General features: G+C 40.4%; 2 protein-coding genes across 7 annotated transcripts; one reads left to right on the forward strand and one right to left on the reverse strand.

Annotated features, from left to right (window-relative positions):
• Nucleotides 1-15: 15 nt before the first annotated feature.
• On the forward strand, nt 16-1,181 carry LOC109542608 (dnaJ homolog subfamily C member 4). Of its 2 annotated transcripts, none has more exons than XM_048664071.1 (5): nt 16-295; nt 352-445; nt 510-685; nt 743-880; nt 939-1,181. In XM_048664071.1, exons 1-5 carry the CDS (start codon nt 222-224, stop codon nt 1,105-1,107), a joined length of 651 nt encoding a protein of 216 aa, XP_048520028.1. In that variant the 5' UTR covers nt 16-221; the 3' UTR covers nt 1,108-1,181. The 2 variants fall into 2 exon arrangements, with proteins under 2 accessions (XP_048520028.1, XP_048520029.1); XM_048664072.1 differs by having other exon boundaries at nt 18-295; nt 743-875.
• LOC125503517 (arylalkylamine N-acetyltransferase 1-like) lies at nt 1,173-13,367 on the reverse strand. Of its 5 annotated transcripts, none has more exons than XM_048664067.1 (5): nt 13,259-13,367; nt 4,208-4,367; nt 3,944-4,081; nt 2,767-2,971; nt 1,173-1,739 (listed from the first exon to the last, which is right to left on the reverse strand). In XM_048664067.1, exons 2-5 carry the CDS (start codon nt 4,347-4,349, stop codon nt 1,544-1,546), a joined length of 681 nt encoding a protein of 226 aa, XP_048520024.1. In that variant the 5' UTR covers nt 4,350-4,367; nt 13,259-13,367; the 3' UTR covers nt 1,173-1,543. The 5 variants fall into 5 exon arrangements, with proteins under 5 accessions (XP_048520024.1, XP_048520019.1, XP_048520022.1 ...); XM_048664062.1 differs by lacking the exon at nt 13,259-13,367 and adding an exon at nt 13,020-13,058; XM_048664065.1 differs by lacking the exon at nt 13,259-13,367 and adding an exon at nt 10,020-10,098.
• Between the last annotated feature and the right edge of the window lie 129 nt (nt 13,368-13,496).

The raw sequence follows: 13,496 nt of genomic DNA on the forward strand, positions 1-13,496 counted from the left end.
ATTGTCTCTTTTATGCGCTTAAGTGGAAACTGTAAAATTGTCTCTTCATTCAATTTATCTTGGAACAAATGGTCACAGATGGCGGGTCTGCGCTCCCAGAAACATGGGTACGCGCATGGCAATATGAGTGAGCCCCCCATGGGTTATGTCGCGTTATGTCATAAAATTTGAAGTTTTTTTTAAATTCACTAATTTTTTGAGTGATTTTACCCCATTTAGGAATGAATCAAAATTTCAGTGCTCTAGCAATAAAAAAGGCCTACTTGAAGGCATCGAAACTGTTTCATAGCAGCAGGTAGTGGAGTAACGGTCAGCCAGCCCTTCAACATAAACAAACCTGTTTATTTGCAGCAACAATTTCGCAAATCACTACGATACATTGAAACTGCAGCGCAATTGTACCTCGCAGCAGATCAGAGATTCGTTCATCCGACTCTCGAAGAAGGTCAAACAGATTTTTGAAAACGCTCATATGCTTTTGGGATTTCACATCTAGTTTGTTTATGTAGATCCATCCGGACCTCAACAAAAGCCCCAACGCTCATACAAACTTCCTGAAGGTTCAGGAAGCTTACAATGTCTTAAGCAAGCCCCATTTGAGGGCCAGTTATGACTTGGAATTGGCACACCCAGGGTACCGCTATGAAAGTGGCCGTCAATGGCGGTACGGCCCCGTTTATAGAAAGTAAGTTGGCAGGCGGCAGGCTGGAAAAGTGCCCAGTGAAAATGTGTTGCTTTACAGCCCCTGGTCTTTTTACCGCAACCGCAAAACCTACCAAGAATATAAGAGCGATATGCCGCGACCTAAAAGCGGTTTTGTGGCTATGTGTGTTGTGGCAGCAGTCGCAATGGCTTTTACCGTCGAAATTCTCGTCGTAAGGTGCCCCAGTTGGTTTCAACAAGGATTTCTGATGGGATGATTTGTTCTTTGATGGCAGGTTTATGTTGTTGAGGCAACAGGAGTTCGCGCAGAAAAGAACCGCCGATATTCAAAAGATCCTGAATGAGGTGGAGGAAAGGGCGAAAGCCAACGGGCTGGAGGCTCAGCTGGAGATTTATCAAAAGCAATATGAAGAGATGGAGCGATTGAGAACCACTGGAAATTAGATCCAGGTTCCACCTGTACATATTTTTGCTTGATTTTTTTTGTTAAATGGAAATAAAACACTGAATGAATACCACAAATGTTTATTACAACAATGCCTATGCATGCATATATTTCTATAAGAAAATATGAACTAACTTCCGAATAGGCCGGGGTATGAGCCGCGTACGTATAAAACATTATAAAATCGCCGTCCAGACATAACTGAGCAATTTTGAGCAAAGCAATTCGTTACTCAATCGAATTTTCCCAAGCCTGGTTACGTGAATTGGCCACACACTTATTAGTATTATCACATTCATGGTTACATAATGCGTATAGAACAACAACATCCATATAATAAATAGTTCGAAGCAAAGTTGAAACGGTCGTAACTTGTTCAAGAGAAACGTATTAAATCAGGTACAAGTTCGTTTTTTCCTTTGCCAGTCTAGGAAATTAAATTTTCTGCACGTAGACAGTGCAGGCCTCGTGCGGTGGTTCGGGCTGGAAAACTGTATTTCCATTTTCCTTGTGATCAGCATACTTGAGCGCGTAATGCAGTTCGAAACCTAACTTTTGGAGCGCCAACGCTGTGAAATGGCTGGTACATTCGACGGTCATAAATCCCGCTCCCAACTCCTTCGCCAACTCTCTAAATCGACATAAAACACATTAAATCAATTAAGAAGCCAATATGGGTCTATTGGACTTTCGAGGGTTAGCGGAAAAATTCACAAAAACGCCACGGATTCAACAAAATTTTTAAAAATTCCAATGTTTCAACGGTTTCAAGAAAACGCATTTTTGGTACACCCTGCATTTCTCTAATGGACGTTTTTTTCACGTGATTGCTCCGTTGGATGCTATCTGGATAGCGAGAAAGCTGAAAGGCTGATCTGGAGCCTTTGGAATGTAAAATCGATGTCATAAACCGTATGAATTATAGCTGGCTTAGTTGGCCCCAATCCAATTCGGTTAGGGAATTTCGCACTTGCAATAACATATGCGCGGAAATCGGAAAATTAAGAGCGCCAGTTGGGCTGATCAGAGAAAGTGGTAGTCAAGAGCTAGAGAAATAAATTCAGATCGCATTCCATAATTGCTTGTGGTTTCGCTTTGATTGCCTGATCCCGAGTGGAAGCAACTGAAGTCCCGAACAACAAAGACCCGTTTCCGTGGCTGTTAAGCGAAAATTGAATTTTAATAGTTCAAGGTTGGACGGCAATAGTCTCTTCGCTTGGCTTTATTTCCGTTTGGAGCGCGTGGAACTTGTCTGGAATAAAAGGAATGGCAAAGTTTCATCAGAGACGTGACACGCCCGGAAATGGAACCGAAGTGCAGAAAGACTGTGAAACTTAGAAAGCAACGCCACTCGTCAATTAAAGACATCGAATTATGTAGGAAATAAAATAATTAATCAATCAAGGCATCATTATGAGCGTTTGCATAATTAGAATCTCATTAAAAGTGGACCTTGGAATGGGCAATGGGAGCGTCATAGAGGAAGACCGTGATAATTGGTGAAGACCCATGAATAAATTCTTGATTGCTGCTGCATATATTATTCATCTCCCGAAAAGTTTTGCTTTGCATCCGCCAATGGTTTTCCGGCACTTGAAATCGGGGGCTAAAAGTCCTCCTTTGTACTCACATGGGAGTCGTTCGTCTGCCTAATTTACCTGGTTTTGTTCATCAGCTCTTTGGCAATGCCCTGGCCACGGTAAGCGCCATCCACCGATAGAATTTTCACTGTCATCGCCTTGTCGCAGTCGGGAAATCTGGAAAAAACGTCCGATTCGGCAGCCACTCGGTCCAGCAGCCTGACAATTTTCGAAAATTTCTGATCGGTGATTTTTAGTCCATCGTCCCCTTTGTCCAGGTATCCTGTGAAATATCACAAAAATCTGATTGTTTTCTTTGGGTTTTTTGCGATGTTGAATAGCGAGTTGCTGGCAGTATCAAAAGTGTGGAGTTGCTTTGGTTTGAAAGTCCGACAAACTCATCAGTTCCACTGACACACATAAGTCTCACTTTTTTCATTCCTTATTTGCAAGGAGGCCTTTTTAGTTGCACCTCTGTAGCAAATTCACTTCGAATTCCAAATGCTGGTGTTGAAATTTTCCGGATTAGCCCGCGATTTATAGTATAGTAGGTGCTTTTTTTGACAACGCCATGTGATCGTCGTCAAACTGGCAGGCCTACAAGCGCTAAATCGCCGGTTATGCACTAATGTTTGATTACGCAAATTATTTCAACTATTAGTCAAAAAAGTGACGAAAAGTTGGTCAATCGAAGCAGTAGAAAATGACAGCTGAAGCCTTTAAGGATTAAAATAATTTTTCGCGTTTTAAAGCCGTTGTGGAAAAGGATTTTTTCTTGACGTTTTGCATCTCACTCGTTTCGAACCTTTAGGCCGCCGTGGAATAGAATTTCTTATCTTCTTCAGATGTGGTTGTTCTTTGAGCAAACCACCTTTGAAGATGCAAGTCACTCGTGCTTGCGAAACGCCTGGATTTTTTTACACGACGTCCTGAAAGCTCGAAAAATCCAATTGAACTTTTTTGAACATTCTTTCCCTAACTTCTACGGCTCTGGGACAAATGCCCACTTGAAATCACGCGGTGCGCTTTTCCAGCAGCTCTAATGTCAGCGGTTTTGGAGAAAAATTGCATTTGATGATAAAAAGCACTACAGATCATTATGACGTGAATAATTGAAACATGATTGTGACGTAAAAATGTCGAGAATATAGACGTCATTAAACTGACTAAAATGGCGTAATCGGTTCGTGACTCACCCGTCATTTTCACGTCTGTTACTGACAAATAATGACCAAATAGCAATGTTAATATTTACCTCGCTTTATTAGCCCGTTGAGACAAATTCCAATAGTTTTCCCATTATGAACCGCTTTGAGGTTGAGTTCGTTGTCCAGCTCCTTTGTGGCAAACGCCTCCAAATCGAAACATCTGGGCGTCTGCTCACTGATAAGCCCTGTAACGGTTCATTAGCCACGTGTCAATTGTCACATCAAGCACGTCAGCTAGCTAACCCCAATATACCGGACGTGTTAGGGTCGTGGCACATTTTCAACGGCCCTGTTTTATGGCGCTTTTATACCTAAAAATTTGTTGAGCGGCTCATCTTTGAAGAAGAACTGTCGCAGAAAATTCAAAACGTCCTCGCGATCCTTTTCACCTGCCAACACAATGTCGTACTCCTTAGGACTCACGGGGGTCGTTGGGGTGATTGGTGGGGTCATTGCGCCCGTATCAATCGACTGCAATTAAAAAAAAATCGGTTATTTTTACGAAATTTAAACCCAATATTGCGCCTAAAAGTTTGACAGTGACAGTTTTGAGGTTGTTAGAGCACAGAGTGACAGTGACAGTTGTATTGAGGCACTGGCCAACTAGATGCAATTAGCATGCACTAAGGTGATAATAATGGGAAGATAAGTAGCCGGTAACCGAAAGGTTTAGCGACAAAAACAATAAATATAGTGCGGTCGATAATGTGGTAGCCATTAGCTGTTGACCGCAGTGAGCGAATGCGTGTTAATTTCCCAACATTTCAATTTTTTAACACAATTTGCTGATGTTAATGGTGTTTTGTGCTCCGGAAATGTGCTCGGACGGCGACAATATTCCTCCAAAAAAATAACTGGTGTCATCATACAGGGTGGGAATGCAAAACGTTCCCAAGCTGTTGCACGAAGAATATATTTGTGGAATTATTTGGGGTGGTTGCCTCAGCTGTTACGCCACTGGTAATCGGAAATTACAGACACCGCTTGAGAGGGCGTTGATTTCTTCACACAAAAGGTGCTAATAGCAGGGGTTAAAAAGGAAAATTGCATCCAAACTGGTCCAATCCTGAAATCGTGTTTTTCATCATCATAAAGTGCCATTTTTCATAGCAAGTGACTAAGACGATCTTTTCTGCGTAGAAAACCGTGGCCTATCAAAATCTGCGGTGAAATTGCCATGTTCCCCAGCTTTTTTGGAGGCATTAGCAAATAATTTGGCTTTTGGCTGATATTTAAACACGTCGGTGTACAACGACGTTTCGAACAACTTCGTTTGTTCCTCAGTCAATGGCGACTAAAACTTTTCATTGGTCTGAAGTGCTTGGACAAACCGCTTTTGACAAATCGACTGTACGATTTTTGCAGTTTTTTTTGCATATTTCCGATCTAATTCTGGAAAAACCATGTGCGATAGTATGAAATTCGATGCGTTTGCCCTTGCGGTAGGCGATTTAGACCAGTTCACGCATGCGATAGGATTTTCACTAAAGCATTTGAGTGTAATTCGCTGGACACAGTTGCGTTTTCCTGCGTTATTTTCACCGCCCAAATTAAACTATTGTTTCCTTCTTCTGATCAAATTCTCAATGTAACATAAGAGTTAATAGGAAATTCCATGCTTTCGATTGTGCGTTAGGCGGTTTAGAAGCGTTTTCGTATGCGATATGTTCAATCACCCAGTATATTTTCAAGTGGCAAATGGCTGTTTATTCGCAACGGTTAAGTGGAAACCCGTGTGAATCCCATCGGAGATTGAAAGAAAACAAACCACTCTTGAGACCAATAATTACGATTGGCCGATTGCCAAACATATGGGCGAATTTTAATTATTTGTTGTTTTACATTATCTAAGCTTTCTACAACGCCAATTTCTCGATTGAGAAGGCGCCAATTTCGCATAATGTGCCTTGATTAAAGACGCACTTTAAAGCTTTTTTAAGCGATTTTGTACACTTTTAGATGAAGATGGGGAATTTTTTTAAAATCCTCAAAAATTTTTAAAAGTTTTTACGAAATCGCAATCTTTCTCACTAAAGACTCGTTTACACCAATACAAAATTTTAAGCTTCTTACTGCCGCGGTTTGAGACATGAATTTTTGAAGTCAAATGCGCTCTATAAAAACTAGACTTTTATTTGAAACTTTCAGAAATTTTCAAAAATCACCGGAAAACCGGCTCAATAGGGACCCGTTTACTCAAAGAAAAAAAAATGTCTGCCGTCTTCCTGTCGCAGTGAGCGACTTTTTGAAGACAATCGCGCTCTATTGAAAACGCGCCTTGCAGTTGGAAGTTCGAGCATTTTTCGGAAGTCACCGAAAAGTTGTAAATTTGCGCTATTTTGTACACGTTTTCACTAAGGATTCGTTTAGGCAGACCACAAATTTTAACCTTCTAACTGTCGCGGTTTGAGWCTTGTGAATTTTTGTCACGAATCAAGTTAAAGGCGCTCTATTGAAAACGCAAATTTAAAAAAATCACCGGACGCTTCAAAGTTATTGCGAACTAGCAGACTTTCAAATTAAAGACTCGTTTACATACATTTTTCCACCTACCAAATTTCAGCCCTCTACTTGCCGCATTTTCCAACTTATGTATTTTTAAAGACTCCTAGGCACCACTGAACATGCAGCTTCTAGATTAAAGACGCACTTTAAAGCTTCTGATTGGCCGAATAGTCAAAGTAGTAGAGAAAATCAGGGTTTTATTTTTGAGAACTTGGGGAAACCAACCTCACTGCTCGGGGGTTTTCCAGCTCAATAGTGCAACTGTTTGGAGTGTTCTTAGTTTCCCCTCTAGATACTAATTTTTGTTGGTAAATTTAGGGAAGAAATTGGGGGTGTGTTCAGTTACCTCATATCGGGTGAATTTGAACCGCTCGATGGGCGGCCGCTTGGGGTAGTTTCTCGGCATGTGCACTGCCATGTTGTCTAGTCAATTATTGAGCGATTGGCCGGCTAATTAAATCACTGTCGGTACCGGGGAAATTGAGCGATTTTCACGCGCCCGTGCGAAGCCTTTGAAAAGCGGCGGATCGTATTTCGCGCCCGTTCGAAGGCGCACTATGCTGTTTTCCGCCCGTTCCCCATGCTTATATACGCGCGGCCCCCCATGTCCGGTACGGTGCGCATGTTTTTTCTTGCTCCCGTTTTTTCTTTTCGGCGAGATTCCTCCAGCATGGTCATGGTCGGGTCCAGATCAAGGACAAGCGGACGGATAATTCGCGTACGCCAATGACCGACGCACTTGGAACTGGTTTCGAATGGCCTTAGATGACCGTTTGCTTGTCTCTTCACCGATATTAGATAATAATTGGATTACCTGTGGAGCGTCATTCGGATTCCCAGGGCTTGAAAAGTCTAATTCGTTCTGGTGACGTTCTGCTTGGCTGGGCAAGACAAAGCGCCGCTGAACAGCCGAAGGAAAATCCCTTTCTGTTCTCGCTCTTTGCTCGAGTTTATGACCACGAAAAGCCGTTTCACGGCAGCGATTATGTTATAAATCGCCAACACCCGCAAGTGTACAGGGTGTCCCATAGGGTGGTTTAAAATAGCTACCATTTAGTTGCAGCGGTAGAAGAGCAGTGAGCTCATGTGCCATTGATTTTTTTGCCATTTGAATAGTCATCATTTGACTCCTAAGCTACAGGCACTGAACGATGTTGATGCAAGCCTAAAGAAGGAAATGACGATGAAAAGCGTGCTGAGATGATGAACTGACGAAAAGCAAAAAGGAACAAACGCGTGCCTCAGAAAGGAAAACTAGAAGATTTTTTAATGATGATCGAGCAAGCATGGAGCTGAACAAAATTTGGCATCAATCTGGAGGCTGAAATAAATGGTAATAAATTGAGCACAAAATGCACAAGCGAGTTCAGTGTCTGCCTCATTTTCACTGATAACTTCCATCATTGCCGAATCTACAATTTTTGTGTAAAAACAGTTGGTTTAGATGTTGTCCCTTCATCTCATACTTGGTGGTCTCAAAGGTTATTTCCCTACTGGAGTTTTCTCCCATTTTCGCTTGTAGGGAGGCGGTTATTGGCAAGCTCCTCCTATCTCCGGTGTTGCAATTTTATTTTCTGAACCAAATAGAACCGTTTCAGCCCAACATTTGTTCGCGTTCGCGATCTTTTACTACTCAGAACTCAGAACACTCGACTTTCATCACTTATTGAATGGTTGATTGCGCGACTGTTTGAATTCACTCTGTGCCTTTCCATGTTCTTGTTTGCTCCTGTTCCTGTTCCCTCCTTTTCCGTTATTTTTTCGTCAATTTGCTTACTCTTCGTGGCTTTTAGTTCACTCTTGTTGCAGCTTAGTGCTTCGGCTTTTTTGTCGATTCTTCGGTTCTTTGTGGCGCTTTTTGTTAAACCATTTAATCGGCTGGTGAAACGTTTCAAATGTTGTGAATGCCATCATTGAAGATGCAAAAACTTACCAACTGTATCGGCTTTAAAAAATGGCAAATCATTTTTTGCTGATGTTTCGCCAGCCTGAGTGGCGGCCTTCTTCAGAGGTGGTTTGCGCGATGCAGGCACCAAGGGAAGTTTGTACACTTTTTAAGCAAATATTTGTTTACCCAGTCAACAAATTTTAGCCATGTAAAAACACGAATTTGAGTTGGAAGTTTTTGAATTTTTCAAAAATTGGCGGAAATTTGGGAGTTTCTGCGATTTTGTACACTTTTTCACTAAAGGTTTGTTTATGCAAACAACAAATTTTAGCCCTCTAACTCTAGCGGTTTGAAACTAGGAATTTTTTTAAGTCAAACGCGCACCAGTGAAAACGCGACTTTTAGATGAAGATGCGGAATTTTTTTAAAATCCTCAAAAATTTTTTAAAAGTTTTTGCGATATCGCAATCTTTCTCACTAAAGACTCGTTTACACCAATACAAAATTTTAAGCTTCTTACTGCCGCGGTTTGAGACATGAATTTTTGAAGTCAAATGCGCTCTATAAAAACTAGACTTTTATTTGAAACTTTCAGAAATTTTCAAAAATCACCGGAAAAACGTCTCAATAAGGACCCGTTTACTCAAAGAAAAAAAAATGTCTGCCGTCTTCTTGTCGCAGTGAGCGACTTTTTGAAGACAATCGCGCTCTATTGAAAAGGCGCCTTGCAGTTGGAAGTTCGAGCATTTTTCGGAAGTCACCGAAAAGTTTTAAATTTGCGCTATTTTGTACACGTTTTCACTAAGGATTCGTTTAGGCAGACCACAAATTTTAACCTTCTAACTGTCGCGGTTTGAGACTTGTGAATTTTTGTCACAAATCAAGTCAAAGGCGCTCTATCGAAAACGCAAATTTAAAAAAATCACCGGACGCTTCAAAGTTATTGCGAACTAGCAGACTTTCAAATTAAACACTCGTTTACCTATATTTTTCCACCTACCAAATTTCAGCCCTCTACTTGCCGCATTTTCCAACTTATGTATTTTTAAAGACTCCTAGGCACAACTGAACATGCAGCTTCTAGATGAGTTTGACAAGAAAGAACTGCGATAAACCTCACTCTTTTAACCCCATGTATTTCTTTTACTGGCACATCATGTTTAGAGCGGATTCCAATATGAATAGTTTCTTCTTAGTTTCAACTAGGGCTCGGAATTTTTTTAAATCTGAAATTCGAATATTCGTTTAGTGGTTTATTCGAATAGTAAAATTATTCGAATACTCGAATATCTAACGAATATTCAAATAATCGAGTATTCGAATATTCGAGTATTCGAGTATTTGAATATTCGAGTAATGACTACACATAATTATTCGCTTTTTGAATATTCGAATACTCGAATTATTCGAGATTGATTCCGAGCCCTAGTTTCAACAGTTTCCGGACACTCCGCGATTTATAGTATAGTAAGCCCTTTTTTGACAACGCAATGTAATCGTAGCCAAACTGGCAGGCCTACAAGCGCTAAATCGCCGGTTATGCATGTGAATTTGTGTAAATATTTTTAACATTTAAGGTCACTGTGTTCAAAATAGCAGAGGCCAGTAAGGTGGTTGAATTGGGGAAAATTTGGGCTATTAAAACTGTAAAAATTTTCAGTTGCTCGACTTAACAACCAATTTGGAAGTTTGTTTCTCCGAAAACTTCACCATTTGCCTCGTCTGCTTACCTAACACTTGTCTGTATTAGCTGATAACTCACAACGCACAGTTTTCTGCTGATAACTGTACTATTTGATCTCGAAAACGTCTTTATATGCGTATAATTGCTGGTGATAAAGTTGCTGATAAGAACCGCAGGTATTTGTTTTTCAAAATATCCCATCGAGAGAGAAGTATGCATTCAAAAGGGTACTACTACTCGGGCACCACTTTTGATTCTAGACTTTCACGCAGAAATAAATGCCTTTCACCCTTTCTATGGTGGTTTTTCCCCAATAGCAGTTTATATTAGAGCTATGACTAGTCCAGGCAGGACCTTGAGCGGTGAAGGCGAAACTCGAACTGTTCACCCATTCATTAACAGGACATACATGCTTAATGAATAAGAGATGACATTTGATATAAACTGTGACATGATTTATTACGACAGAAAATTTGCGAGTCAGTGAATGGACAGGGGTCGGATAACCGCTGGTCGGTTCAAACTTTGACGTTGACACTTGACACTCTTGACAACGACATTCGGCTTTGGATTCTATGTATGTCATTGAATTTGGTGAGATAATCGTCGATTAGTCAATAGTGCATAATCCATAGGCAAGTAGCATGTAGCAACGCGATTGTTTAAGAGGCGTCAACATGTCTATTGTTGTGTTGAATTAATCGTTTGAATGTCTTTATCGGGACAATTCCGTAATTATAATTCCCTCAAGGTAAAGCGAACGCCTAGTAGATGTGTTCACATGGTTTCAATTTGCTGGTAAGCGGAAGTAGCGTCATCGTTTTTGACATCAGTAGGTACTTGAAAGTTGATTTTGAAGATTTTTCTTTCAAATAAAATAAAAAATTTATAAGTTGCAAACCGCTGCAGTTATAGAATTTGCTGTTGGGTTAAATACATTTATGGTAATTTTGAATTTGACAGTTTGTTAATGTCCACTGTATTTCTTAAGCGGGCAAAATTTTTCAAACTGGTTTTACCATTTCAAGTTCGACCTAAAAAGGCACATGCCACCTAGAAACCCTATAAAAGTTTCGAAATTGGGACGCCCTGTATATTTACACGTTCTCCGCCTAGAAAAGAGGTCGTAGGCCATTGTAATGTAAAACGCCAATAAGCCATGAATTCGAAGTGGACATAAAACATGCAAAAAATCGCATTTGTGCTCGTTTTTCGCATAATTCGTTTAAATTGGATCAGTTCCATGGCGAACTGGCCGTACAATTGTTTTATGTGTTCGGTTTCAAATTTCGAGTGGCGGTACCTTGAAAAAAAACCGCCACTGCCCCACATTTGCCCATTTGATTGTATAATTTCTCCATAATCCACTTCTGTGTATTTAAACACGTTTTTTAAGGGATGCCCGAATCCGATTAGGCCTTAGTAGGCCGCAAAAACCGATTTAAATGGTCACTGTTTCAGATCCTTGCTCGAGATATCGTTGATGGATTGGTTTCGCATTGAATTCAAGCAATCACCGATAAACGGGGCTTAGACGCGAAAAAACACGAGTTCAGGATATAGATTGGCCACTCGAGGATCATATAAACACGTTTTTTTCCGCGGTTAATTGCCCATAATACTGTTGTGGTTGCAAAAAATGTGAGAATGGGCGTTTGGAGGTGTGGCTTTGGCTACGAAAATATTCGCACAACTTGCCGCCCGCCCGGTTTTTTGCCAACATTTTGCCCCAATAGAATGAGGAAACCAACCAGCCGCGTGCTATTGTTTGATTTTGCTATTTTACCAGTCAAGTCCGGGTATGGGTTTGCTTCAAACGCCCTGTATAATTTTAGTGAAAGTGCCAGTTGAATGGCTTATTCGAACTTTTGTTGACTGAGAAACGGACCTTTTTTAGCCTCTTATGGAGCTACAGCCCCATTGAGTCACTTGAATATTAGATGGAATAAATTTAGAAATGACGACATTCATTCGTTTAGCTGGGGGTTAATTGGGGCAGATTCTAGAAAATCGGGAGTTTACCAACCAACTCCTAGTTTCACTTTTCTGTTCTTCCGACTGGCAGTTTGGCAATCTCTAGAAAATCAATTAAATGCCCAGTTTTATTGAAATTTTCGTGATTTATAGCCTACTAGCTTTTGGATCAACGTGTAAAGTTTCAGTTTTGTACCGTTCAGCCCTTAACAGTTACGAATTTTTTAATAGCGCGGCAACGTTGAGTGAAATTCGGTGTTAGGCCTCCAGTTAGGAAATTTCAAGAAAATCCAGGGACTTTAGGATTTTATCGAAATTGTCTACATTTAGAGCCAGTCAATAGGCAGAGTTTCAGTTTTCTATGTTATCAAATTTTAAACATATGCTTTTTTAAATAGGGAACGGCAACGTTGAGTGGAAATTGTTTTTAAGCTTCAAGTTTGAAATTTGTTTTTGAAAAAAGCGTTGACTGCTTTCTCAATTAGAACACAACACTTCAGTGTTGCGTCTTTCCAATTTGGACAGTGATTAATTTTTTAATTCTGCGGCAACGTTGAGTGGAAATCGCGTTTAACCGTCAAGCTTGGAAAGATCTAGAAAATCAACGGACTTTCAGATTTTCTCCTGTTTTAGATCTGTAATTTTTTCATAAAGAGCGACAACGTAGAGTCGCGCATTACTTGCAGTGATAAGTTTGGAAATTTTTATAAAATCAACAAACGGGTCAATTTAATTGAAAATTTCAACACGTTCAAACCAGTATCTGCTGAATTCACACCGAAAGTTTCATCTTTGCACCTGTGGCATTTTGGAAGTTATACAATTTTAGACGCAGAACGACTAGTGGAGCTTGAAACGTTGTGATAGAAAAAACACATTGCCAGTCAATTTAAGTCCAAATAAACCATTCTACATATCGATGCAGGATGTAGACATTGATTGTGTCCTCTGGGCGAGAAAATAGATAAATCCAAAACGGACGGATGACCCCCATATGATACAATGCGCGCTAATTGCCGACACGACAAACCTGAAAAGATAAATAAAATTGTAATTTTTTCGGACAATAAACCTTTCCTGTCCATGTTTGTCCCATTGATCAGCAATCGAGGTGTGAATTGTCCTGTGCAGGAATTCGCCTATTTCGCCGCCTCTTAGATGCACTGCTGTTCACACCAACCAATTAATGGAATATTATTTGAATAAATTCCGGCCGCAAATGGTTCGCTATTGATAATTAAACGTGTTTTGCCCAAGACAATGTTTACGCTCAAAATCGCCCATAAATTAAGCCAAAAAAAAACAACTTACTAATTAAATGACTGAGACAGTGGTGGTTTTATCGCCACAAAAACGACCAAGTGAACAGATCACTGACTAAACACATCCTGCTGGTAATTGTGACCCTAAACTAAATCTGCCAGTATTATGACCCTTGTGTATCACAACAAATGCCGTTTATCTAATAATATAAATAAAAGTAAAATGGACCGTATCCTCAAATTGCCTGCTTGGGGACATTGAACATGTTTTTGTTTGGTGCTTGCGT

The sequence above is a fragment of the Dendroctonus ponderosae genome, unplaced genomic scaffold, assembly GCF_020466585.1.
Source record: "Dendroctonus ponderosae isolate FM_Combo_2020 unplaced genomic scaffold, Dpon_F_20191213v2 Dpon_F_20191213_1, whole genome shotgun sequence".
Lineage (NCBI taxonomy): Eukaryota > Metazoa > Arthropoda > Insecta > Coleoptera > Curculionidae > Dendroctonus > Dendroctonus ponderosae.

Coding starts and splice junctions, on each gene's coding strand:
- LOC109542608 (XM_048664071.1), top strand. CDS start 222: ATGAATCAAAATTTCAGTGCTCTAGCAATAAAAAAGGCCTACTTGAAG. Junction 296..351: donor AAACTGTTTCATAGCAGCAG/GTAGTGGAGTAA, acceptor GTTTATTTGCAG/CAACAATTTCGCAAATCACT. Junction 446..509: donor TCATCCGACTCTCGAAGAAG/GTCAAACAGATT, acceptor TTGTTTATGTAG/ATCCATCCGGACCTCAACAA.
- LOC125503517 (XM_048664060.1), bottom strand. CDS start 6,819: ATGGCAGTGCACATGCCGAGAAACTACCCCAAGCGGCCGCCCATCGAG. Junction 4,368..6,747: donor TCAAATTCACCCGATATGAG/GTAACTGAACAC, acceptor TTTTAATTGCAG/TCGATTGATACGGGCGCAAT. Junction 1,740..2,766: donor GAGCTGATGAACAAAACCAG/GTAAATTAGGCA, acceptor ATGTCGATTTAG/AGAGTTGGCGAAGGAGTTGG.